This window comes from Eulemur rufifrons, chromosome 15 (assembly GCF_041146395.1).
Source record: "Eulemur rufifrons isolate Redbay chromosome 15, OSU_ERuf_1, whole genome shotgun sequence".
Classification (NCBI taxonomy): domain Eukaryota; kingdom Metazoa; phylum Chordata; class Mammalia; order Primates; family Lemuridae; genus Eulemur; species Eulemur rufifrons.
In genome coordinates, this window is record NC_090997.1 from 102560808 (window position 1) to 102588786 (window position 27979).

General features: G+C 45.0%; 1 protein-coding gene across 1 annotated transcript; it reads right to left on the reverse strand.

Moving 5' to 3' along the window:
• Nucleotides 1–622: 622 nt before the first annotated feature.
• On the reverse strand, nucleotides 623–27979 carry LOC138395348 (solute carrier family 22 member 2). The gene is made up of 11 exons (XM_069488102.1): nucleotides 27569–27979; nucleotides 26069–26172; nucleotides 21812–21966; nucleotides 19633–19801; nucleotides 17747–17861; nucleotides 15647–15753; nucleotides 13845–14059; nucleotides 12593–12701; nucleotides 11374–11486; nucleotides 8351–8450; nucleotides 623–689 (listed from the first exon to the last, which is right to left on the reverse strand). The coding sequence occupies exons 1-11, from the start codon at nucleotides 27977–27979 to the stop codon at nucleotides 623–625; spliced, it is 1665 nt and encodes a 554-aa protein (XP_069344203.1).

Sequence of the window (27979 nt, forward strand, 5' to 3'; positions counted from 1 at the left end):
AAGATCTTTTATAGAAATCACACATTTGTACTTATCCAGTGTAACTGCGGAAGGACTTGGTGATTATTCAAGTTGTATTCCTGATTCTTTTATTTGAGGTTCCCCTCAAGTCTAATCCAGATAACAATCAATGTATTTTAAATTTTCTCACCTATGGTACTGAAAGTTCTATTTAAAGTTTTTGACATACATTCTGGACAACTCAATATTGTGTTGGATGTTTTATTTCTCTAAGAAAATAGTCTATCTCTCCCAACTTTATTGTTTGTCAGCTCTTTTCTGTGTTACTGGCCCACAGTTCCCCTATGTATTCTGGTTTGATGTCATTGTGGGAAAAAGAATAAAAAAAAGACCAATATGCAAAAAAACTTCCAGCAAACTTGTGGCCACTGTCCTAGGAATGCTGAGAACAGAGTAAGCTGGAAGAGCTTGGCAGGATCTGGTCCCGGAGGTGCCTTCTTACAAAGGGGACAACAAACTCCATGGGCCGAAGGTCTCAGCTGAGGGGGCTCCAGGGTAGGGAAGGTTGGAACATACGGGCTTTGTGATGAGTGAAGAAACCTCCGCTTCCAGCCTTGGCATCACCAAAGCAAGGACATAGCAGGAGTAAAGGCCTCTCTTCTTAGTCTAATGGAACGTCTAGTCTCTTAACTTGGAGGTAAATCATCTTTTCTTTATTTTTTTTTGGTCTGCAATAAGAAATAAAAATACAGAAGAAAGAAATTATGAGGAGGCTGAAAACCAAAACAAAGCAAATATTATAATAAATAAAAGGAACAATAAATGGGTGTAAGCTTTGTCCAGGATTAGTCTTGCAAAGTGCTCTGATCGGTGATTCTCAAAAAGAAAACGGACAGCTTGTTGAATAACTAATGTGGATGGAGTGGCTCCTAAAAATCTCCTCTAGATGTGGAATTGGCCTACATAAGTTCCTTTCTTAGGGCATTCCACCCTTCTCTGTAATGGAGAATGTAGGTAAAGTCTAAATTAATCTTCTGTCAGTACAAGATGATAATTTTAAAATCTAGACATTGTTATCATCAGTCTCTGCACATAGAATTTGAGAAATTATTTTTACCAAAGTTCATTTATTTTTCAACAGTTTGGCAAGTGAAGAATGCAATTAAAACATTCGTTCAAATGCAAGTTTTCTCAATCATCCTGTCTTTGTGAATGCCAAGATGTTGCTGATAGTCATTGTAGAAATACTGCTTTCTTCATTTTGTTGTTCCCAGCCACGCCCTTTGGACCTGTTCTTGTTTATAGTAATATTGAATCAGGTGTGGGCTGTTTCCAGACAACTGGCTCCTCGAAGAACTTCCTCCACCTGGAGGTGGTTAGTCCTGCCTAAACTTCTGGACCAGTCCAACCTGAGGTGGGGCATAGCAGAATCTCGCCCAAATCATCCTGTGGTTTTGGGGTTCTCTCAGACTCCAGATGGAGGGGTACAATCCAGTCTGCTGAGTTTCCATGGTCTCTATGGCAGCAACAACAGCAGCAGCAACAATAGCCGCAGCAACAGAACCAGGAAGAACAGCAGCAGCAACAAAAGCAACAATGGTAACAACAACAGCAACAGCAGCAAGAGTAGCAGCAATAGCAGTACCAACATCAACAATAACATCAGCAGCATCAGCGACAATAGCAGCAATAGCAGCAGCCGCCACAGCACTAGGGACAGCATTATAATCCACAACAGTGACAATGGAAACAACAGCAGTAAAAGCAATAGCAATAGCAGCTGTAGCAACAGCAACAACAACAACAGCAGCAGAAACAGCAATAGTAGATACAGTAACAATAGCAGTAGCAATAGCAACAGCAATGGCAGCAGGAGCAACAACATAATAATCAGCAACAGCAACTACAGCAGCAACAGCAGCAGCAGCAATAGCAAAAATTGCTATAGCAACGGTAGCCATATCAACAGCAGCAACAGCAACAATAGCAATAGCAACAGCAGCATCAGCAGCAACAATAACAATAGCAACAGCAACAGTAGCAGGAGTAACAATGTCAGCAATAGCAGCAGCACCAATAATAACAATAGCAGCAAGAATAGCAAAAGCAATAACATCAGCAATAGCAGCAGCAGCAACAGCACTAGCGACAGCATCATAATCAGCAACAGTGACAACAAAAGAAGCAACAACAGTAACAGCAATAGTAGCAACAGCAACAATAGCAGCAGCAGTAGCAATAGCAACAATGTCAGCAACAGCAGCAGCAACAATGGCAACAGCTTCATAATCAACAAGAGCAACAGTAGCAACAATAGCAGTAACAATAGTAACAGCAAGAGCAGCAACAAAAACAGCAGCAACAATGTCATCAATAGCAGTAGCAGCAACAGCAACAGCAGCAGCAGCAGCACCAACAGCAATAGCAACAGCAGCATCAGCAGTAGCAAAAACTGCAATAGCAACAGTAGCCATATCAACAGCAGCAACAACAGCAGCAACAACAGCAGCAATAACAGCAGCAACAGCAACAGCAATAGCAACAATAGCAGCAGCAGTAGCAGCAACAATAGTAGCAGCAACAGCAGCATCAACAATAACAGCAGCAGCAACAATAGCAATAGCAACAGTAGCATCAGCAGCAACAATAACAATAGCAACAATAATAACAGCAACAGCAGCAGGAGCAACAATGTCAGCAATAGCAACAGCAACAATAATAACAGCATCATCATCAGCAACAATAGCAAAAGCAATAATATCAGCACTAGCAACAGCATCATAATCAGCAACAGTGATAACAACAGAAGCAACAACAATAAAAGCAACAGTAGTAACAGCAACAATAGCAGTAGCAGTAGCAATAGCAACAATGTTAGCAACAGCAGCAGCAATAACAGCAATAGCATCATAATCAACAAGAGCAACAACAGTAGCAACAATAGCAGTAACAATAGTAACAGCAAGAGCAGCAACAAAAACAGCAGCAACAATGTCATCAATAGCAGTAGCAACAGCAGCAGCAGCAGCAGCAGCAGCAGCAGCAACAATAGCAACAACATAACAATCAACAATAGCAACTACAATAGCAGCAGCAGCAGTAGCAAAAACTGCAATAGCAACAGCAGTCATAGCAACAGCAGCAACATCAGTAGCAACAACAGCAGCAACAACAACAACAATAGCAATAGCAGCAGCAAAAAGAGCAGCCATAACAAGAGCAGTAACAATAGTAGCAGCAGCAGGAGCATCAGCAACAACAGTAGAAGCGGCAGTAGCAGCAACAGTAGCAGAAGCAAGAATGTCAGCAATAGCAGCAACAGGAATAGCAACAGCATCATAATCAACAACAGCAATACCAGCAACAACAAAAGCAGCAACAATAGCAGTAACAACAATTTCAGAAACAGCAGTAGCAACAGCAATAGCAACAGCATCATAAAAAATAACAGCAACAACAGCAGCCACAGTAGCAACAACTGCAATAGCAATGGCAGCTGCAGCAACAGTAACAGCCATAACTGCAGCAGCAACAACAGCAATAGCAGCAGTAGCAGCAACAACAGCATCAGCAGCAACAACAATAACAACAGTAGCATCAGCAACAGCAACAACATCAGCATGAACAGCAACAATAACAGCAGCAATAGCAGCAGCCATAAAAACATTAGCAACAACAGTTACAAGAACAGCAGCAGCACCAATAACAACAGCGACACCAGTAACAATGGAAACAGCACCAGCAACAATGTCAGCAGCCACACCAGCTGCTGGAGACTGACCACTAACTAAACGCCTGGCACTGCACTGGGTGATTCACTGCATTTTGGCATTTGTAAGCCCAGCCCTTGAGGGTGAGACAAGAACGTGGGCCATGGAATCTGGCTGCCAGGACTGAAACCTTGGCTTTGTCGCATACTGGCTGTGTGGCTTTAAACAAGTCCTTTAATTTCTCTGTCCTGGTTTTTTTTCAGTCATCACCGGGTTAATAATAATACCTGTTTCACAGGGTTGTTGCAAGGATTTGATAAGGGAATACAGGTATACCTTGGAGATATTTCAGATTCAGATCCAGACCACCACAATAAAGCAAATTTTGCAATAAAATGAGTCACAGAAAATTTGGTTTTCCAGTGCATATAAAAGTTATGCTTACACTATGCTGTAGTCTGTTAAGTGTACAATAACATTATGTCTTAAAATGCATATACCTTAATTTTTAAATACTTTATTGTTAAAAAATGCTAACAATCATCTGACCCTTCAGCAAGTCGTAATCTTTTAGTTGGTGGGGGTTTTGTCTTGATGTTGATGGCTGCTGACTGACCATGGTGGTGACTGCCAAAGGTTGAGGTAGCTGTGGCAATTTCTTAAAATAAGACAACAGTGAAGTTTGTCACATCAGTTGAGTCTTCCTTTAATGAAAGATTTCTCTGTAGCATGCAATGCTGTTTGATAACATTTTACTCATACTAGAACTTCTTTCAAAACTGGAGTCAGCTCTCAAACTCTGACACTGTTTTATCAACTAAGTTTATGTAATATTCATAATTCTTTGCTATAATTTCTACAACGTCCATAGCATCTTTACCATCTCAAGAAACCACTCACTTTCTTTGCTTATCCATAAGAAGCAACTCCTCATCTGTTAAAGTTTTATCATAAGATTGTAACAATTCAGTTGCATCTTCAGGCTCTACTTCTAATTCTAGTTCTCTTGCTATTTCTACCACATCTGCAGTTACTTTGTTTACTGAAGTCTAGAACCCCTTGAAGTCATCCATGAGGATTGGAATCAACTTCTTCCAAACTCCTGTAAATATTGATATTTTGACCTCCTCCCATGAATCACAATTATTCTTAATGGCATCTAGAAAGGCGAATCCATTCCAGAGGCTTTAAATTTACTCTGCCCAGATCCACCAGAAGAATCACTATCTATGGCAGCTATAGCCTTATAAAATGTATTTCTTAAATAATAAGGTGTGAAAGTTGAAATTAAATCACTCCTTGATCAATGGGATGCAGAATGGATTTTGTGTTAGCAGGCATGAAAACAACATTCATCTCCTTGTATATCTCCATCAGAGCTCTTGGGTGGCCAGGTGCACTGTCAATGAACAGTAATATTTTGAAAGGAATCTTTTTTCTGAGCAGTAGGTCTCAACAGTGGGCTTGAAATATTCAGTAAACCATGCTGCAAACTAATGTGCCGTCATCCAGGCTTTGTTGTTCCATTTGTAGAGCCCAGGCAAAGTAGATTTAGCATAATTTGTAAGGGTCCTAGGATTTTCAGAATGGTAAATGAGCACTGGTTTCAATATAAGGTCACCAGTGCATTAGCTCTTAACAGGAGAGTCAGCCTGTCCTTTGAATCTCTGAAGTCAGGCATTAACTTCTCTATAGCTATGAAAGTCCTAAATAGCATCTTCTTCCAATAGAGGGCTATTTTGTCTACGTTGAAATCTATCATTTAGTGTAGCCACCTCTGTCCACTATCTTAGCTAGATCTTCCAGATAACTTGCTGCAGCTTCTCCATCAGCACTTGCTGCTTCACCTCACACTTTATGTTATGGAGATGGCTTCTTTCCTTAAACCTCATGAGCCAACCTCTGCTAGCTTACATTTTTCTTCTGCAGCTTCCTTACCTCTCTCACCTTCACAGAATTGAATACAGTTAGGCCCTTGCTCTGGATTAGGCTTTGGCTTATCGGAATGTTGTGACTGGTTAGATCTTCTATCCAGACCACTCAAACTTTCTCCATATCAACAATTAGGATGTTTTTCTTTCTTACCATTCCTATATTCACTGGAGCAGCACTTTTAATTTCCTTCAAGGACTTTTCCTTTGCATTCTCAGCTTGGCTAACTGTTTGGCACAGGAGGCCTAGCTTCTGGCCTTTCTGGGCTTTTGACATGCGTTCCTCACTGAGCTTAGTCATTTCCAGCTTTTGGTTTAAAGTGAGAGACGGGTGGCTCTTCCTTTCACTTGAATATTTAGAGACTGTTGTAGGGTTATGAATTGGCCTAATGTCAGTACTGTTGTGTCTCGGGGAAGAGGGAGGCTCCAGAAGCAGGAGAGAGACTGCAGGGCTGGCTGGTGGAGCTGTGGGAACACATGCCAGGTTCATCCATTAAGTTTGCCGTCCTTAAATGGATGTAGTTTGTGGTGCCCCCAAACAACTGCAATATAACATCAAAGATCACTGATCGCAGGTCACCATAACAAATATAATAATAATGAAAAAGTTTGAAATATTGTGAGAATTACAATACAGAACTGCCACAAACCTTCAATTTATAAAACACCGCAATGTCTGCAAAGCAATAAAGCGAAGTATAGTACAGGAAATGAGGTGCGCCTGCGCGCAAGCGCACTGGAGCTGCTCTAGTTGAGAGCTCTAGGAAACGCAGGCTATTCGTACACTCATTTTACAGAAAAGGAAACAGGCTTAAGCAGCGAATAAGGCATCAGGTGAGACTCACACAGGCTAGACTCGTAACTAGTTAGAATGAGCACCCTCAGGAACCCGCGAGCTCTCGGCCCTGCCCTTTCTTGCTGGCCCTGCTTGGTGTCTGCGACACTGTACCTGGATCAGCTTTCCGTGCCAACCATGGTCTGCCAGACAGCCCTGCCTCCCACCCCTCCGGCTGCAGCGGGCCCCTGTCCCATCTGTCCCCGCCTCCCAGCTGTCCCCTCTCCCGCAAGCCCCCAAGCCGCTCACAGGCAGACCTGCCTTCCACCTGAGAACGGTGAGCTGAGTTATGCAGCACAGAAAAAGGAAAAGTACAGATCTTCATAGGAGTATTTGTGGATCACATAAACAGAAAGAATATAAAATAACAACAGGAATACTCTTTTGAAATATCTCTTTAGCCTGCTTTGAACCAGCCTGATGAAAATGAAAGACTGATGAGTATCGGTATATATGTGAGTCCCTCTGTGTCCCTGAGCTACATTTCTCTGTCTTAAAACAACTCAGGATGTATCTGAAAATTTGAATTTCAGTAGATAGTCTAGGTACTTATTTTCCTGTTTTACGGAACAGCAATGAAAGCTGTGAATGGTAACAGTGGCTCCTGGACCTTTACCGCCAGGCCCCTTACACACATTGGCTTATTCAGTTGTTATCGAAGCCAGCGAGTAGATACAGTTGTCCCCATTCACAGGTGAAGAACTGAGGCTTGGAGGCCATCAGGCCACACCGATGGCGAATATGAGGACAGTCTGTCAGACGCTACTGCCTGGCGCCGGAGCAGCCTCAGAAAAGGAACTTGAATTAGGGATGCTGTTGAAGGAACACCAGCATTTATTCCCCAAATCTTTGGTAAGCTCCTCCTGTGTGTGTGCCAGGTGCTGTGCTAAGCTCTGGGGATGCAGGTAAACAGGACTTAGTCTCGTGTCTGGGAGGGGAGGTGCCCATGTGCGTGGGAAGCTGTTCTGAGATGGTTGGGCTAGATCAGGGGTCTCAGACTCAAATGTCTGCATGCACCAAGCAGATCATATAATGTACCGCACACAAGACGATAAGGAACAGTGGGGACTGTGGCCCTCTGCAGAGGGCATGCCCTTCAGAAAGCCGAGCCCTTGCTCGGCTCCTACAAATTACTAACAAGAGGGAATACCTGCTCAGTGTTACCAAATCTTCTGATTTTTTAAACAGATCCTAGAAGTCCAGTTTATATGGAATTTCCCTCAAAAAAACAAAACAAAACAAAACAAACAAACCCCACTGTGTGGGCTGAACAAAGCATTTGAGAACTTGGTGTCCTGCGGGCTGCCAGCGTGTGACCTCTGGTCGGATTCCAAGGCCTCTTCCAATCTAAGACTCAAGTTCTAGGAAAAGCCTCGGACCACTGCAATTTGGCAACATTTTGCCCAAGAAAAATTCCAAGGAATATGTTAAATATGAAGGTTTTGTAGAACGGATAAAATTCAGCTCAGTTTGTGGCACCAATAGGCCAAAACTGGCATAAAAACAAAATAAATAGAAATATTTAAGCACACTGCATAAGCATACTTGTGGGGAAGGTGTCATACAGGTTTCTCTGTATTTAGATTTTTTTTCAATTTACTTTTTGAATAAGTTCATATGGTCCAAAATTCAGAAATAACAAAAACAGGTATTGATATGTCTTCTATGGGTTCTGGATTTTGGGGTCATATTTAGAAAGACCTTCCCCGCTACGAAAGTGTAAAGGAATCCTCCCATGGTGTCTTCATTATTTTACTGGTTCTTTTTTGTACTCTTAAGTCTTTGATTTAGTTTGCATTTATCTGGAGGTATGGTGTGAGGTATGGATTTGATCTAATCTTCCTTTCCAACTGGCTACAGAGTTGTCCCCAAACCTTTATCAAATAGTTCCTTGAGGAGCTTCAGCTGCCTACCTCTGCATGTTTTCCGCTTCCTCGATGGTCTCAGGCAAAGCCTCCCCTTTGGTCTCCGGTAGCAATAGCACCAGTCCTCCAGCAACCAAGCCAACCACAGCTGAAAGCCAAACAGATGCAAACCACATTAAGAACTGAAAAACACAGGTTCTATAATTAGAGCTCCCCTTATTTCTATTTAAAATTTTTTTGAGTATTTTTTTCTATACTTATTTACAGATTCCTTTGCCATCTCGGACTGTCCCATTTTCCGTCATAAGTATTACAGCAATTCCAAACTCCACTGAATTACAATTCCTTATAGGGAAATGAAATACTTAATATTTTGAGTCAAGGTTATTCTAGGCTAGGGGACATTGCCACCATATTAAGATACTTTCGAGTTAGAAAATAACATTGAAAAACACTGTGTGAAAAGGAAGAACATAGCCCTGCCAGGATAAAGCACTTAGTGATGAAAATAAGTCAGAAACTTGGATCATTATTTGCAAATAAAAGTAATGAGTCATGTGTAACTACATGATGACACCAAAAATTATAAAGTATAGCCAGGCATTTAGTTCAAATTCAGGTGTTCGCTAAATTCCTGTTAATCCTTGTCTCTGGCTACAATTTTGAGTAATAAACGCTAGCTTTTGTTTCTTTAGATTCCAATAAAAGCTTTGGTCTTTTAAAGTTATATTTTTATGTTTTCTATGTTAGAATGCAGGAAGTGGGATATGGGTTCCTCACTAGTTGGGGGTTTCAAAACAAGCATACTGGCCTTTATTTTTGAACCCTTAAAAATGGGCTTAATAGAAGCCACAGAGCACAGTGGCTCAAAACACAAGCCCGAGTGCCTGGGCTGCCACGCTGCCTCCCTCACTTACTGGTCTTTGGGCCTTGGGAAGTTCTGCAGTCTCTCTGCTGGTCAGACTCCCCCACAGTCTTATTAAGAGGCTGAAATGAATTAATATTTGCCAAGCCCTGAGAATAGTGCCTGGCACGGGGTATGAATTGTGGAAGTGCTTACTAAATAACCGCCTCTCAACATCTCTCCAAACCTCCCAAGATTCACTTGGTTATTACATTGTAACTAATGCAAACACGATGCACATTTGCAGGCATCGGAATCTCTAAAGTGAGGGGATTGTGACAAATGCAATGCAAATGATTAGTCAAATTATCATTCATTGGGAATTTTATATTTGCAAAGATGGGCCTAATTAACCGGGATGATCCTTATCAGTTTTTCCAGTACTCTTTCAACCAGGATTTTCCAGTGTGTTGATTTTCATGTGTCTCCTATTACTGTTTTAAGACTATTTCAAGACCACAATTAGCATACCATTCTTGTGTAGAAAGAAAAGGAAAGAAGTTAAAATGCAAAATTATTGGTTTTGCTTTCTGCTAACTACTCAGATTAAAGGCTGGTGAGGGAAGAAGATGGAACTACCCACAAGAATTGCAATTGTCTTTGAATTTCCTGTATATGTTGCAATGTAGTTACAATCCTTTGTCCTTCCCAGGGGAAGATGAGGCATGAGCAAGGGTCCACAGTGTTCCTCTGGGTCTGGATTTTGCGCTGCTTTGTTAAACAGAGGTGGGGAAACATGAAGTATCTGTTTGCTACCCAGAAGTGTCCCACTGACCCACCGGCCACCCACTGTCCACCTAAGGGAGTAGCTGATGTTGAGGTATCTCTAACTTCCTCCCTAGCAGAAAGGGGGCCAGAGGCTGGGCTCAACCTGGAAAGGGGGCTCTGGGGACAGGCTCGTCAGCCAGTGTTGGGGGAGAAAGGAATTTGGGGCACACACATCTCATCAGCAGCGCCAGCTACTCAGGGGGCAGCCCACGGTTATCGCAGGATAAAGAGCTTGTGTTCCCCCAGCGCTGGCCCCCTTGTCATTCAGCAGGAATGTGGAGGAACGCATGGGTCTGTTTGGAGGGTGAGTTCTATCAGTGCTTTGGAACTTTTGCTGGCAGATCCACAGCAGTGGAAAATTTTCCCCCACACAAATCCCTTGAGAAGAGGGGAAGAGAAGGAACGAGCAGGATGCTTGTGGGCAGCTGTGCAGCCCCAGGGGCGAGGCCAGGGACTTCCTGGGCTGCATGTGAGAGCAGGGCCTTTTCCTCTCCTCCCCCCAAATTAAGTGAGTGTCGTACACCCCAGGGAAGAAGCATCACACATTCGAATTAAAAGTGGCTCCGAATGGGTCTTAAAGGAGACTGAAATGGGTGAATTGTGGGCCAGGTAACCAGAGAAGGTGAATGCCCTGTGTGTCAATCTGGAGCAGCATTCACATGGCAGGTGTCTGCGGGACACACAGGAGCAGCTCTGTCGCGAGCCTGTAGCTGCAGGAACCTGCCACGGATGCCGGATGGACAGACGGACCCAGGACTTGCATGGTTGCAGATTTCATGCTGAGCACCTGCCTCTGTGTGTTAACTGCTGATGATTAGACTTGTCCCTGTCACCTTCTGTCCTCCGGGGAGGGGAGGGGCTCAGTGCTGGGACATTCCCACCTGCCCCTGGCTCGAGGCAGTAGCAGAGGGCCCTCTAGTTGCCGCAGGAGCACGCACACTGGGCTCCACTGTGCTGACGCATTTTCTTACTGTGGGTCTTTGTTTCCTCTGGGTTTCAAAATGGTAACTGCCTTTCTGTGAAGCAAGAAGTAAAGGGGCTTTGTGTTTCGCCCTCCGGACATGGAGGAGGCAGAAGAGCGAGCTCTCTGCCGGAGACAGAGACAGGAGAGGTGGGAGTCGCGGGTGGAGGGTTAGGGCAGCTGCAGGGAGGCTCCTCCCTTCTCCTTCCTGTCTGAGCTGTGCGTGGCTAAGGCAGGAGTCCACACCTGCGTGTTAGCAGTGACTGACAGTATGAATCCTGCACTAGTATTAACTAGTATTGCTGGTACTAATAATATTACTAACGAGTAGTAGTGATTGGTATTTACTAATAGGCACAATGCCTATTTTGAAGTAGAGAAATGAAGGTCCCTAGAAACATAGGTTTTCATTTAAAGTCCTCTATGAGGATTTCTCACCAAAAACCACCAGCGGGAGCTCAAGCCAGACGTCAGTGAGCCGGTAGACCAGGAATGGTGCAATGATGCCACCAATGTCACACATTGAGGAACAGACGAGGACACCCAGATTCCTAAAATGCAGGCAACTGGTTTAACTTTTTAATTTATCAGAGTGCAGTAGTTACTGAAACCACCTATATTAAAATAACGTCAGGCCATGGACAGGAATAGTGATAAAAGTCTGATTTCTGCAGAAGTATAGACATAGCTACAACTTAACCAGCCATGGTTCCCTAATGCTGTCACTGCTCACGGCTTGTCCCTACGCAGGGGCAAGATTTGTGACTTCCCCAACTGCTTCTACAGATTGCATCTCTATGGTAAAACCTAAGGCTGGTTTTTGAGGTGTCCTCCAGACTCTGCCTTCGGGGGGCCGGCGGCCCTGTGTGGGAACTGACCCAACGAGGCCTGCGGGCCCCCACTGAGACCCCTGTTCACCAAGGACACTGTTTCTGCTTCTTAGCCGTCTGAGTCCATCCCCAGCCAATCAGCAGACCCCATTCCCTAGCCCTTCGGTCACCAAAACTCCTTTAAAAATCTTAGCCCCCAAATTCTAGAGGAGATGGAGCTGAGAAAGTCATGCCGTCTCCTTGCCCTGCACCGTATGATTCTGGCAGTGCCTTGGCCTTGGTCCGGCCGGTGGGAGAGGGACTGGGTCGGGCAGTAACATTACCCCCGACCTCGCCTCCAAATAAATACTTCCCCAAATCATTAAAATGTCTGAGAACTGAAAAAAAAAGTTTACATTGTTTTCAATGCCTAAAAACAATACAGGTATATAATTCCATTCATTTCCTGTTGTTCTTGTTTTACATAAACTTTAAGATGTTTAATGGTGGGAGGAAGAGCCGTTTTTCCTTCGTGCTTCCTTCCCCGGGCTTCCCTGGGCTGCCGCTGCGGGCCTGTGCGCTGCCCCGCGCTGTGCTCTGCTGCAGTGTCGGCGGGCCCTGTCTCGTGACCCGTGTCCTCTGTTCTCACCACCGCGTCTGTGGTCCACCCCAGCCTGTAAGTGTGAGAGGTGACCTGCTGGGCCCCGCTGCTGCCTTTAAATCTTCTCACCTTCCCTCACACTGTGTTTTGAAAAGCAAGGTGTGCTCTGCCTGCACCCGTGGCAGTTCCAGCCAATAAGCAAATAAATACCCCAACCGCCCTCTTCATGCGAGGAAAAGGCACTCACCTAATGAATGTGGGGAACAGTTCCGCGTTGACCAGGCAAACCATTTCAAAGGCCATTGTAATCCCCATTCTGCCCAAGCACGCGACAGTCATTTTTAGCCACTGTAGATCTGTGGGGAAAAGCACACCACTAGCACACACGTGCCGCAGACGGTCCCCCTCCTCAGCCGTGCCGCAGGGTGTGGGCTGTGAGGACAAGCCCCCATTCCAGAATGGAGCAAGAAAGCAAACTTGGTTCTTCTGTAGATCATGTCAGCAAAGTGTCATGTGTGTTTGTTTGAACCTCAGACACAATTGTAATACTTGCTCGCTCTTGTTTTTAAAGACTATTTTTTTAGAGCAGTTTTAGGTTCATAGCGAAATTGAGAGGGAATAGAGATTTCCCATATGCTCTTTCCACCTCCCGCACACGCGCAATCTTCCCTGTTATCAACACCCCCCACCCAAGTGGTGCATTTGTTACGACTGATGAACCTGCATTGATACATCATAATAACCCCTAATTCACAGTTTGCATTAGGATTCACTCTTGGTGTGGTACATCCTATGGATTTGGACAAACATATGATGACCTGTATCCATTGTTATAGTATCATACAGAATAATTCCATTGCCCTAAAAATCCTCTGTGTTCTCTTAACTTTAGACCTCAATCCTTAATGGCAATGGAATTATGCCAGTTTCCAAAGCTGGGCCAACTTTAGTCTACAGAGGCCACTCCAAAGAAACAGCAAAATATGGACACATTTTTAAAAATTACTAATAACGGAAGGATTGAAACAAATTCATGTTGCTAAAAGGATTCTGTTATGCAGGATTTTGCTCCTCTTCATTGAGAAAGCATTTTTAAAAGGAAAGAGAGTAACTGAATAATTGTTTATTGATGGCATTTACTTAAGTTTTCTCATTTATTCTATAGGACGACGCAGGGAGGTGAAGGGAGCTGCTAAATAATACCTGGGAAGTGCTGGAGTAAGATTTTGAACCAGGGTCTGCTCAGCTTTGCTCTAGGCTAGCTCCATGGCCCGTAGCATTCATCTCCACAGCCTCTCTTGTTATATCGCATCAGGGAACAACTGGGTACAATTGTTCCTAAAGGTAGGCAGGCCATATGGGTTTAGGTCCCAGATACTATTCTCCATCTTTCAAATTGATCTGAATGATAAATTATGTGGTCTTCCTATCAAAGGGCTGAGGACACCCCCTCTTCTCAGGGCCTTAGAGACAAGACCCCAGCTTGGCCTGAAACTTACCATCAGGGAGAAAAGCTGAGGCTAGACAGGCTGCTCCTGCCACCATATTTGACGCAGCCCAAGGATAACGGCGACCGACCCGGTCAATGGTGCAGATGATGATGAAGGCAGCTGGGAATTCAACCAGGGCAGAGTAGAAGAAATCCAGGTAGATATTGTCCCCTGCGAGGCCCATGTGCATGATGAGGCCCTGATAGAGAACAGAGCTCGTGAACCTGAGCGGAGAGGAGAGTTCAGGTCAAGTTGAGTGCCAACACAAACCACCGAAAAGGAGAGGCTTCTGGAAAAATAAGAGTTGGTTGGGCCGGGCACGGTGGCTCATGCCTATAATCCTAGCACTCTGGGAGGCCGAGGCGGGCGGATTGTTTGAGCTCAGGAGTTCGAGACCAGCCTGAGCAAGTGCGAGACCCCGTCTCTACTAAAAATAGAAAGAAATTATATGGACAGCTAAAAAATATATATATAAAAAAATTAGCCGGGTGTGGTGGCACATGCCTGTAGTCCCAGGTACTCGGGAGGCTGAGGCAGAAGGCTCGCTTGAGCCCAGGAGTGTGAGGTTGCTGTGAGCTAGGCAGACGCCACGGCACTCTAGCCTGGGCAACAGAGTGAGACTCTGTCTCAAAAAAAAAAAAAAAAAAAAAGAGTCGGTTGTAGGCCACCTTTCTCAGTGATCCCTCCACCCACCACCTTTACAATATCTGATGCACTTCATTGGCTGGCTGTGACCTGAGGATCCTGGGAAGAAAGTAGGATAGCATTTCCTGGCCAGATTGAAAGCAAAGGATTGCTTAATAGAGCAATTTGTTTAGTAAAGGTAGATCAAGTTATTAGTGGTTATGAATTACATCTGTCTTTGTGGTCCTCTAATGCAGTGGGATCGAAAGAACGGACCACGTAATTCCAATTTTAGGAAATTAGAAGACCACAGGGGCAGAGCTCCTCTCTTGATGATTTCTCTCTCAACCCGACGCAAACAGCCTTTGGACAACGTTTTTAGCTTTACTGACTAAAAACAGTCATTATAGGTAATAGAAAATGTGAAGATAATCAACAAGAGTCACAGTTTTTCAGGAAAGGAAAGAAGGATAATGAGGCCAAATTTCAAAGCTGCCTTTTCCGTGCAGCGCTGCGAGGGTTGCTCAGTTAACTCCTGGGGAGCTCCGCGTTTGTCAGCGATTATGCATCTTCATGCATCTTCGCTTGGCTGAGACCCAGCGCTGCTGGGAGCATCCCCGCCGAGAAGCTCTCCGAGCACCTGCAGCCAGCACAGTAGAGATCACGTTACTCAGTTGTGCAGCCAGCGGATTATTCTTGTTCATTAATTTATTTATTTTTTCTCCAGGTAGAAAAGAAAAAGGAAAGAAAAGTCCCTTTCCTTGCCAGCCCTGTACTGCCGTAGAGATCTACACTCATCATCAATTAGTCTCTGCCAGTAGCTCTCGATTTTGGCTATATGTCAGAATCACCTGGAAAATTTAAACCATATTGGTCCCTGGGCCCTACCCTCCACCAACTGAATCAATATCTCTGGAGATGGGGGTTTGGCCTGGGTATTTTATAACCTCCAGGTGATTCTAATGTGAAGCCGAGGTTGAGAATGCCCTGATCCATGCTCAGGGACTGTAAGTGGATTTCAACATTTGCTGAAAAATCTGCTACGCATGAGCCACATGCTGCCGTCTGCTGCTGGTGCCAACGCTGGGATTGGGTTATGGGTCGAAGGTGCCCTTGTTCCCTCCCTAATGTGGCTGATTGTGATTAAAAGACTTTGGAGGGAGTTTAAAGTGAGGAATATTCCTTACCAGTTGTACATCAAGATCAAAGTACGTTTCCTTATCTGAGGGGTTCTGACCAAGTCAAGAAAGGAAGGGTCCAACTTCTCGTTCACTTCCTCATCAGGTCTCAGGCTCTAAGAAAAGACATGGTAGGAACAGCTTTGTCTATTTGAGGATGCTGTCTCTGGGCCACACAGGGAATAACAACAATTTCTTACACATATTGCCTGCTTACCACGTGCCCAGCACTACGTTAAGCAGTTTGCACACTTTGTCTCATTGAATCTTTAAAAAACCCTGGAAGTTAGATTCTATTTCTGTCACCCCATTTTATAGAAGAGGAAGCTGGGATGCGGAGAAGTTAGGCAATTCCCAGTGCCTGTCTGAAATGATATTATTTGTAGAGCACAGTGGGCTATAATCGATGCCCAGCCTCGCGGCCCAGCCTTGTGGGCTGAGGGTGAAGCAATGCGTCTGCCACCAGGACCCGTTTGTGGCCCACCAGGCAGGAGGCTGTGCCCTGGGGCCTTGGCATTCACACTGGCACCAGCATCACCTGAAGCTCGTTAGAAATAGGCGGGAAACAGACCTCTCTGAATCTGCATTTTCACAAGGTTCTTGGTGATTCCTGTGCACAGAGGGTAACGTTTGAGAACCCTGCTCTAGAAGAATATGGTCAGTAGGTGGTGGAGTGGAGATTTACCACTGACACCTGGATGTCACCTCTTGGGAGATGATGACTCTCGTGTGATTTACCCACTGGCCCTTCACTGAAGGAATCTAACACCTGAGAATCAGGTGCTCTGCCAGACATGCATTTCAACCACCCAGGAACCAGGAAGGAAGTGAAGGAAAAAGGCCTCTGAGTCCAAAAATCTTCATTCTGAATGTCATGTAAATCTCAGGTTCTTACACGTAACCTATCATATTAATAGATCCTCCTTCGGAAATGATTTACTCTTATTTTGACATAATTTTTTAATAAGCTTGATGTTTTCTTTTCCAGCCCCTATTAGATGAAAAGGTTTGAGATCCAAGTAGTGAGATCGACTAAAGGCAAACACTAAGCACATAATGAACACCTGAGTAACTTGATTCTATTTAAGAAGGTAGCAGATTGCTTAAAATGTTTTGGGGCCATTTCTATCCAAATGTTTAAAATTCTAAGACATTACTTGTGTCTAAAGAACTGTTCTCTCTTCCTGTTCTCCATGATGGCAGATCTAGGTGCAAGGGGGAAGCCTACGTGGGAACTGCGAGTCCACAAGCTCTGGGAGGGCGGGGACAGACCGGCCCCGGCAGCCGAGGTGCAGGGGCAGCTCGCAGGCCAGACCCCTGGGTCCTCCATGGCTAGATACACCGTCAGGTCCTTTGGCAGCGGCAGAAATGAGATTGCCGTCCCCTGCACAGCCAGAGGGGCCAAGGCAGAAGGATCCCTGGAGAAAGGTCTAAAGGTGTGGGAGTATGAGTTAGGAAAAAAATAACTTGTCAGATACTGGAGACTTTGGTTTTGGGATCCAGGAACGTATCGATCCGGGTATCAAATATGACGCAAGCACTAGTGTGCACAGCTTGGACTTCCGTGTGGTGCTGGGGAGGCTGGGTGTCGGCACTGCAGATAGGAAGTGCAGGGCAGGCTGCACTGGGCCAAACACAGAACCAGCCAAGAGGAGGCCCCGCACTGGTTCCAGCAGAATTATGACAGGATCATCCTTCTTGGCAGATAAATTCCTGTTTCTATCCAAAAGGCCAATAGAAAAGTTTTCAGTGAAAAAAAGAACTGTCGTGCCCATCTAAGAATCTGACCTGGGGATGCCAGACACACAGGTAACCGTGGCACGAGTGGCCGGCGGAGGTGTGAGTTTCACAAGATAGGGACTCCTGGTGTGACCTTTAAATGATCTCTGGTTCCCTTTTAGTTTGATGTTTTGTATCTATTTAAAGTATTCTCCTAGGGACCCCCAAATCTTAGTCCATACAATATTCTGTTGCGTTTCACTACAAGTTAGGCCCACATGCAAGGTGGTGGGCTGGTCCTGTGTTCCCCGAGATCACCGGTGTCCACGTGTCTTCCCAGAGCCTCCCTTTTCACCACCCCCTGATTTGCTACTTAAGGCTCTGGCTCACCTGAAGAGAGGCAGGCAGAGGTTTTCCATTTTTCTTTGCCATGTGTCTAATGATCCTCATGGCTTTAGCATTTTTGTTCTGGGAGATCAGCCACCTTGGAGACTCAGGTATGCACCTAGGGAACAAGGTCAGTGGAGGAGAAAGTTTTACTGACGTCCCCCTAACCCCAATTTTCCTAATCAGATTTCTTTGAGGATCTTACACAGTAAGGTCCAGTTGGATCTACAAAGAAACTAACAATCACGCAGGGGGATGTGTGACTCTTTCCTCTGGTCTCCCTGCCTCCATTCTTCCCCCATGACACCCGTCTTCTCCTCTGCATCTGGAGCAATCTTTCAAAAATGTAAAGCCCATGACGGAGCTCACCAAAGTGTAAATAAATTCAATTTGATTCTATTCAGTGAAAGTGGCAAGAGGAAGTGCTTCAGAGGCGGTCAGAACTTGGATAATAGGTGGCCTCTCTGTCATGCTAACGCACTAGGTCTTTATTCTGCAGGGAAAAGACCATGGAAAGACTTTTAAGCAGGGCAGTGACATGGTGGAACTAGATGTCTAACATGTGGCAGGAAGCATGGATTAGAGGACAATAAACCAAATGTCAAGGAGACCAGTTGGGAATCTATCACAGTAACCCAAGCAAGAAATAATAATGATTTCCTAACGGGAAAAAGAGAAGAGGAGTGAATTCCGAGGTATAGAGGAGGTAGAAATGGGTAGAAGGAGATGAGGGAGGGGAGATACAGGTCACTGGCAGAGTGTTATGGACTGAACGTTGTGTCCCCCCAAAACTCATACACTGATGTCCCAAAGCCAATGTGCAATTTGGAGGTGGAGCCTTTGGAAGGTAACTAGATGAGGCCTGGAGGGTGGGCCCCCAGGATGTGATGTGATTAGTGTCCTTATAAAAAGAGGAAGAGAGGCCAGAGGATTCTCTCTCCTGCCACCATGTGAGGACACAGCAACAAGTCTAGCTGTGTTCCAGCCAGGAAGCCCTCCCTGGGAATGGACTGTGCCACACCTGGATCTTGGACTTTCCAACCTCCAGAACTGTGAGAAATGTTTGTTTTTAGGTACACAGTTATAGTAGCCTGAGATGACTAAGACACAGAGCTTTACTGGCTTTTGGACAAGGAAACAAGCTTCCTGGGCAAGGTTGCGACATTTAAGTCTTAGGCAAGACAACCACGGGAAGAACAAGTGGATACATCCAGCAGGAAGTAAATAAATGAGTTTATTGCATGGGAGAGATATTTGGTCTGATAACCCAGCATCCCTCTTGCTTTATTTCAAGTCAGTTAGGGGTTTCTAATAGTTTCTGCCATTTCCCACGTTTCCCTTGGGCAGAGAAACTCACTTTCCTCGGTAACTCTGATTGATTGATATGGTCTATCTGGAGTATCATGTTGGGCCTTATCTGAGATAGAGACTGCTGTGATTGATTGGGGATGTCTGCCTCAGGCACAGGTATTGGGAAGTGGTGACACAAGTGCCATGTTTTACCTTCTTCATCCTAAAGTTTCCTCTGAGGAGGGATAGAACAGCAATAATGATATTGTCAATCTCTTCAAGGGTCTGCAGTCCAAATTGTACCACAGCTGCTAGACGCTAATTTAAACACCAAATAAGTAATGCAAAAATGTAAGATCCAGGTCACAAAAACTTTAAGCCCAAAGAGAAAGACATTTGATTTCCAGGGTTGGAGTGTTGGGGAGAGACAGGCTGAAGCTTGTGATTTTTATCCCTGAGACATGGAATTGGGCTCCCTGTGAAATAAGCCTGGAAAGTGAAAGAAACCTTGGAATCAGAAGGACAGTATGCACTAAAGCAGCATTGTTAGCAACATAAAATATTTCGGTTTATCTCCTTTTTGTTCCAAATGGACTTACCAGTAATAGAGCAAGAAGCAGAAGTTGGGCAGAGTAACTGTGAACTGTAACCACCTCCAGTGAGGAAGAGCATACGCCACCCCAGCCAGCACCAGGAGCCCGACAGTAAAGGAAACTTGGTAAAAAATGCCCACTGTTCTCCGATAGCTCGGCCCCACAAATTCTGTAACTGCAAAGACAATGCACATGGTCAATGCAATTCAGCACAGCGGTGAGTTGGCTGACTATCAGGAAACTAGAAAGGCAACTTCAAAAATACAGTCCATATTCTAGAATTTTCTATACAGCTCTCTGAATATTTTTAAATGTTCTTTAGTTCTTATTTTGTTGTAACAATTGCTGTTGTATTAATTGATATGAAATTTTATAACCCCATATTAGGTAGGATGAAAAGCCTGCCCACATGAGCAAAAACATTTGATTTCTAGAATAATTTCAAGGACAAATGCAATTGTGTTTGTATATGCAAAATTTTGATCTAGAGTAATAAGGCAGTGATAACTGAAGACCTGAATAAGTGAATCAAACATTGAATTTAGATTGCAGATAATTTTTATGTGAATGAACACCTGTATATTCTCTTACATGAGTTAAATGTTCCTTTGCAATCCTATTTGTGTAAATGCCTTGGAGACTTAGCAGAGGGCTGCAATCAGATAGTATTGGCTTGCAAGAACTGGCTTTCAAATTTTCAGGAATTTTGCAAGCTGGTTGTTCAACCCACTGGTATCTTGAAATCAGCCATAGTGGGAGTATTTACACCTGGAAACTGGAAAACTCCACAAATCAGGGCTTTTTATTCTCTAGGAGCCAATTTGGCATTATACCACTGCACAGGGTACAATAATCAGCTTTATCTCATCCGTGACTACATCATGACAGACACGAGGTCCATGTACATGGAATTGGGGGATAGTTGTGTTTATATGACAGACATACTAGAATTGAAATTCAAGATATTCCACAAGCCACATTTTTTGCTTTAAATGTTTGGCAAACATGTTAAAGACTTCAATTACTTATAAACCAAATGGAAATGTGCCCTAAAAATTATTTTAAAACAGTTAAACAGAGGTAAGTGCTCCATAAACAGAAATGTCTGTCTTTCAGAGGTGTTGGGGTCAGAGATGAAGTTCGGGTGGGAGGGTAGGCAGAGTGGAGCAGTGAGGTTTACGTCATGGACATTTGGAGGGATAGGAGAAGAAATTAATGGGAGGAGGCTGAGATTAACTTTTGTTGAAATTCACATTTACGCAATTAAATTCTGTATAATTCTACGTACTGTGTTTCCTACAAACCCAATTACTGGTTGAATACTGCTCACATTAATCCGTTCTTTGACCAAACGTTTACTAAGTGCCTATGCTGGCAGGACTAGTTAGCGCCTCTTCCTTTTACGGAATTCCCCAAATAACTTTCCCAGGTAAAATTGTAAGCACACATGTTCTAGTTTTCTCATGTGTAATGAGAGCTTTATTATTATTATTTTAATTTCAAAATATCCATTTCCCTTTGTATAGATTCTGGTTGAACGTAGCTGAAGGGAAAGTAATGATGAGGTTAATTCCCAAGATCTAATTATGGTGGTGATTTTTCTTATTATTGCTATAAAGATGCTATGCTGTTAAAATTCAAATATTCTCTTATGCTCCGTGGAGCTTACCCATAACTCTGGCTACTAATGAACAGGGTGTGAATTATATTCCTGGTCCCACAAATGGCTGGCTGAGTAATCTAGGTTGAACACAGGACTTGTATTCCCAGTTTCCTTGTATGTAAATTGAGGATAATCATGGTTACTAGATTTATTCAAAACATTAAAGTCCTCTATAAATCTATTATTATCTCTCATCATTGAATCTTCTTTGTGAATAGGCCTGGTAGGCTGGATTTTCTGTCGATACAATAGAAAAACAAAAATTCCTAAAGAGTCCTATATAATAAGAATCTGGGTGGTATGATGTTTATTCTTGTTTCTGCTTTCATTGTTCTCTTTATAGGAGGAAGGCAGAATGAGTTGATTGAAATGATTTTAGAAATTCTTTTGATATGGAAAAAAACCCTGTCAACATGGTCTTGAAGTTGGGTCTGTTTTCCCACAGAGCTGCCCCCCACCGGACTGTGTTTTGGCAGCGATGCTCCTTTGTTCCCACAGCTGCAATCACACACACATTCTTACTCAGGATGTAGCTTATTAACCAGCCTGCTTTGCTGACCAGTCCCTGGATCAAACGAAAAATTAACATCCACGTATAGGTTGGGGAAATGGCCATGAGAACTCCAGATGTCGCATTTATGAGGATCGTAATAAAGAGGCAGAGCTTACGGCCAAACCTGCAGGGAGGAAAACAAAGAGAGGGAATCAAATTAAATTTTCACTCGTGAAGGTTGGAGAAAATTCATGGAAGATAAGGAAATCCAAACAAAATCAGAGGTTAACTCTAAATCATGGAAATAAGGGGGCGCAGACTGGCAGCCACAGAGAGAATCCAGGCTTCAGCTCCTTGAGGACTTTTCACCAACCTGCTGTGTGTAAAGTTTAAGCACAATGAGCCCCATTCACCAGGGTTAAAGTGCTGCGGCCCCACACCCCCACATGGCAGGTATTCAGGGAGGGGATGAGTCTTCCAGGCCACCCCATGCCGAATGCCCTCGGGGCCTATCTAGGTCTTGCATCATCATTAGAGCTGGAGCCTTTGCGCTAACAATCTCAACCAACTGCCCACCCAAGAGAGTTTTTGCTTTGGAAAAAACAAAATTCAGTGTTCACTATGCACCCTCATCCCTTTTCAACACGGTCTTTGTGTGTCTGCGTGGAAATTGTCTTTAGTGCCACACACGTTACCATCCCATGGGGCCTTTGTTTGGTGCACCCTGGGGAGAGCTGCCACACATGTGGTTTGAGGGAATTAGGTTGCATTAGTTTAGGGACTCAGAGAGTTGTTCCAATATATAGAATAGAGGAAAAAGTTGGCAACCTGGTTTAATCTTGGCCTTAAACTTCACTGGGGAACATCTTCCGAATAAGGATACAATGTTATTTTAAAAAAATAAAGCATGGCTAGAAGAAGTTTGGGAGGTCTCGGGATAGTGGTTTGAGACTCCCCCTCTACCCAACAGATACTTAAGTGGTTAACTGAAAACACAAACTGCTGGAATAGGAGAGGAGAGACAGGCTCCCAGGGCTGCCGGCTTCCTGTGTCCTTCAGGTACTTGCTGCTCAGGACGTGGTCCAGGACTGTCAGCAGGAGACTGGAGGGACGAACCAGCATCGCCTGGGAGCTAGTTAGACACGCAGAATCTCGGGCCTACCCCAGACCTGCTGGATCGAAATCCGATTTTTAACAACCTTCCCCAGTGGTTTATATGCACATCCGGGAAGCAGCACTTTAATTTCACTAAGCCTCAGTTTCTTCATCTGTAAATTATGGATTATAAAATCTACTTTAAAAGGCTGTTGTGATCCGAAATGAAAGATAACAAATAAAGATGCACAGTGAAGCAAATAGCCCACAGTAATCAGTGGAGAACTTGTTTCAGAAGGTCCTGTCTGGTTGGGTAAGTTTGGCTGCAACCCACTGGGACCTCGGTTCTGCTTTGATCCGGTTCCATCCTGACAGACAGACAGTGGGGCGCTGGCTCTGGAGAGCTGATTACTAGACTTTGAGAAAATTGGCAAGCTACTTGTCGAACACCACCATCATTAAAAATTAAATTATATACACTTACATTAAATAAATTATATTAAAAACAAGTATAATAAATATGCAAAACTTATTGCTTCCTAATGATCTTACTGTATCTGGGCATCCCATGCTTGTGAGGTTATTTACGTCTGCTGTACCCGCATAGTGGAAATGCTGCATGATGGCACAACTTGCTGGCCAACCCTGTGTTCAGTGACTTCACTTCGATAGCTTAAAATGGAGCAGGGTGGGTGTGTTTACACCTTGGAAATCAGCAAACAGCACAAACTGGGGCTTTTCTCCACACAGAGCTAGTTGTTAAACGTGCACAAGCATGCACTAAATAGAGCGCTTATGATTACTAATCATTAGAGCAAAACACCTGGAATTGGTGAGGGATTACTTTTTTGTGCCAAGTGATACTCAAAATCACTCTTCAGGAGGTTATGGATGATGAAATAAATTAGACATCTTATAAAAGATTCATTCGCAAATTGCCTAACATATGCTCTTCTTTCCCACCCTCTCTCCTTTTCTTCCTTCCTTCCTTCCTTTTCCAAAGCTGACCCTCAAAAAGCTGACTTGGGGTAAAACTCAGTATTCTTTTTTTTCTCTCTCTCTCTCACCCAGGCTGGAGTGTGGTGACGAAATTGTAGCTCACTGCAGCCTCGAACGCCTGGGCTCAAGCCATCCTCCTGCCTCAGCCTCCTGAGTTGCTGGAACTACAGGCGTGCGCCACCGTGCCCAGCTTTCCAGTATTCTTGTTTACAACCTTTTCATAATGTCCTCTTGGTTTTCTTTTAAAAGACACCCTAATCAGCTATTAGAGCATTTTAAAAATTCTTCATGGAAGACAATGTTTTATGTAACATTAGTCTGTGGATAAAATATGGGTGTCCATGAGATTCTTGTCCCATTATATAAAATCTGAAAATTGTAGGCATGAATTATGCAAAAAAAATTATTATTTTTGAATGTTTTGGTGGTTGTCGTGGTCCTTTAGGCCACCTTCACACTCCTGCCTGCAGGCACAGACAGGACAGACGAGGGGGCAACGGCCAGCAAAACTTCAGAGAGTTTAAGGAAAAGAGGCCAGTAGACAGCGTTTGAGGGGAGAATAATGAGTAATCAACCCTGCAGAGGAGATTTCAACAATAGGAACAAACGATGAGGTCATCTGAGAAGGTGGGTAATTGCGGATTACAACTCAGGAATGCACTGGCAGAGGAAATCATAACCGGTCTCCTACCCGTTGAGTGGGATGAAAATAATTACCTAATTTCCTTGCCCCACTGTGCAAAGCTATGTGCTCACATGCTTCCCAGCGGGCTGAGTGTGAGGGTCTCCGCCTTACGGTGCAGGAGGGCGAGAGACAGAGAGAGGAGTGGCCAGACAGCCCCCAGGGAGGTCTGACTCCGGACCCCCCTTGTTAGTGTGTCTCTCTTGACTTAATGGGATATCTCCAAACAACCTTCCTCAATGCTGCAGCAGTAAAAATAAAAACAAACGACCTTCCTCTTCACCTCTCGGGCCTCCCACAGACAGCCCCAGGAGGAGCCTTCCCAGGGAGGCTGAGCAGATGGCAACAAACGTGGGTGATGCCACTTTCATGCCTCTCCCTCCTGCTGCCAGGCAGCCCCCGGCCCCTGTGAAAGGCAGGGGTCCCAGGTCCCCAAGGGGGAGGATACATTAAGTCATCATTATTGATCTTCACCACATAGGCAAGTTTTAATCCAGCCTGACAACATAATCAGAGAATAACATTTAATATTATACTCGCAGGTCTGGGTTGTACCACAGAGGTAGCTGGGGTGGGCGTGGGAGGGCAGCGGGCATAAAGTGTCCTTAGCATTTATTTCAGAGTTATAGATTTATGCTTTATACATATATGCTATATATATTTTATATAGTTACATGCCACTATCTCACTACGTGACTGATGATTAGGAAGAATAATGCTGTCCAAAATGTTGAGCACAGTGCCTGGTGCCCGGAAACACTCAATAAGCAGTCAGTCTCACGAAATGAGCGTTGGGTTCCAAAATGCTGCATAAACAAGAGGGATAAGAAGAGCCTGGTCAGTGTGAGCACGGAAGACCAGCCACTGATGACTCGGAGTCGCCTGAGGGCTTTTTGTACTCCCTCTCCAGAGACTGGAGGAGGTTGTGGAGGAGGAGAGTGACCTTGTTTGGTGCAGACAGATGCTGGTTTCCTTTCATAGATCACATCCTAGGTTCCACACCTACACAGTCACATCTGGCCCCAGGGACCCAATTCAGGAATCCTGCAATCCCACGGGCAAAGGGACATTCTGCACCGGGCCTGGTGCTGCTGGCTCCAGTACCTGGGACACAGCAGATGGTGGGTGGCACAGAGCCCAGAGGCCCTGAAGGCCCATGACCAGGTGGATGGTGATGAGGTCAAACAATGAACCTGGAATTACCAAAGGGATTAGGTCACCTACTCCTCTGCCGTCTGAACCCAAGCTGCTGGGTAGCCCGCATGGACAAACTGCTGCCTGATATTGAAACATCTTTCTACGGCCTCAGAGAATCTGCAAATAAAGACATGGTTCACGATGATCAAAGTAGCAGAAGAAACCTAAGACTGTGAAAACAATCGACGTTACAGCCAGGAGATTGTGGTGTATGTGTTTTGGGAAAGGATGGTGTTCAAGAAGGGGCAGGTGTAGCCAAGTGTTTTCCAAACCTGTGGGGTTGATTAAATTCCGCCACAGGTGCTTCACCTACCTGTCTGCTACGTAGCCGATACCCACAGAGCCAACAAAAAATCCCACGTTCACTGATGACTGAAACAGGTCCAGCATCCAGGAGTTGGCACACACCAGGTTAAACTGCCGAGGCGTGAGTGTGTTCCGAGTGAGGAGAGAAAGAAAACAAAATCCCATTAGGATCCTGCTGGACACAACTCAACTCAGGAAACTCATTCATTATTCCTTGGATAGAAATGCGTGGCTGAATGGCAATAAACCAACTGCTTTTTGACTATGTTCCTTTTCTTTACACAACCAAAAGATTTGCCCTTCCCTCTGGGGGGTTGTCATTAGGCTGAACTGTTGTGTTGGCCAAATCAGCTGAAATTGGGTAATTACTCCACTTATAGACAAATTCATTTTTCCCCTTCTAACTTGAATACACAGAGGCAAATAGGTGTGTTGACCTGACACAGAAGCAGCCGTGTGGAGGCTGAGCTGCGTAGCATCTCTTTGCTGTCTCCTTAGCAGCAAGGGCATTAGGGGCGCCCGCCAACGGCTCCCTTTTGCTCCCCTGTGGACTAAGGGGAGGTGGTCAGGGGACCCAGGAGATGCGGCTGCGAGGGTGAACTCTGCTAAGGCCCTCCCAGGGTGGCCTGGGGCAGAACGTTCTCTGCTCTGGGCCCCCCACCTCCTCATCTCTGCGGGGAGGGGTGAGATGAGCCACACCAAGAGCCTCTTAAAGTTACATGGTATAAAGTCCATGAGCTTCCACATTTCCCGGAACTGTTTGTCCACTTCAGACTCCAAGATAGGCTTCTTTAAACGTCTGTTCACGCAAACCCCCCAAGCAGTCTTGCTGAACGAAGCTGAGCACCTGGCTGCCTTAGTGTTCTCAGAGTAATCTCATTCCCCCATTTCAATAAAAGCAAGTCTCCATTTTTAAATTTCTTATTTATTGAAATAAGACTTCACAATTAGCTCTTAATGTGAACTATAGTTTTTAACAAAATAGTAGTGCCATAGCATACTCTCCAGGCCCAGTGGTTTTATATGGACCTTTGAGCAAGTTGAGGAGAAAAAGACAGCCACTGAGGCAGAAGTGTCGGTACACGGGGCCACACACTGAGGCACAGCGCGGGAAGTCCGGCCGCTTGCAGGGGTCCATCTGTGCGGTGGAAGAGCACAGGGAGAGGTACAGTTTCCAGAAAAGGAGGAGGCTCAATAATATCCCCTTTCCTGGCATCATTTCCCGGAGTTCTGATGTGCTTTTGCTCATTTCTTACTGCTGAGACATGTACAAGCTAGAATCATTGCTGTCAGAATTTGAGGAAACTAATTTCTAGTTTGAACTAATCCACTCAGTCTGCACACAAATTAGAAGCTGCCTGCTTTCATTCGGAAACTAGGATTTTATAAGCGACATGGAGTCCAAAGAGCATGTCCAGGCACAGCTATAAGAGCCAGGTCTTTCCTGGTTTTTCCCCTAAGAAAATCTCAATTATTTGCTCTGCTTGGGAGGCCTGAGCTCACTCACCTCGGTGACGATGGAGGAGCCAGGCGTGTCGTACACCCAGCCGTCCTCGCAGGGGCCCAGCGGCAGGTGGCTCCCGTTGGCGGCCAGGCCGGCCAGGGGGTCCACGCAGCCCAGGGCGCTCTGGTTCCAGTCCACCTCGTAGCGCCTGCACTGGCGGGCAAAGGCGTCGCCCGAGGCCCCCAGGCCCGGCACCGTGTAGTTCAGCTCCTCTGCCCGGCTCCAGCCGCAGCGCCGGCTCAGCTCGGCCACCCCGGGGCTGCGGCAGTGGTGGTCGGGGGTGAAGCCCAGGAAGACGATGCCCACGTAGATGGGTGTGAAGGCAGCCGAGAACAGAGTCAGGAGGAAAAACGTTTGTTTCTGGAAAAAGTGGAATCCCCCTATGTGCTCGAGAATGTCGTCCACGGTGGGCAT

Bases quoted from the DNA above. Each gene is read 5' to 3' on its own strand.
- LOC138395348 (XM_069488102.1), bottom strand. From the start codon at position 27,979: ATGCCCACCGTGGACGACATTCTCGAGCACATAGGGGGATTCCACTTT. The intron at 19,802-21,811 runs GTAAGAATGTGT...TTGTCTTTGCAG, and splicing joins GTTAATAAGCTACATCCTGA to TTACAGAATTTGTGGGGCCG. The intron at 690-8,350 runs GTAGGCAGCTGA...TTCTTATTGCAG, and splicing joins GAAGCGGAAAACATGCAGAG to ACCAAAAAAAAATAAAGAAA.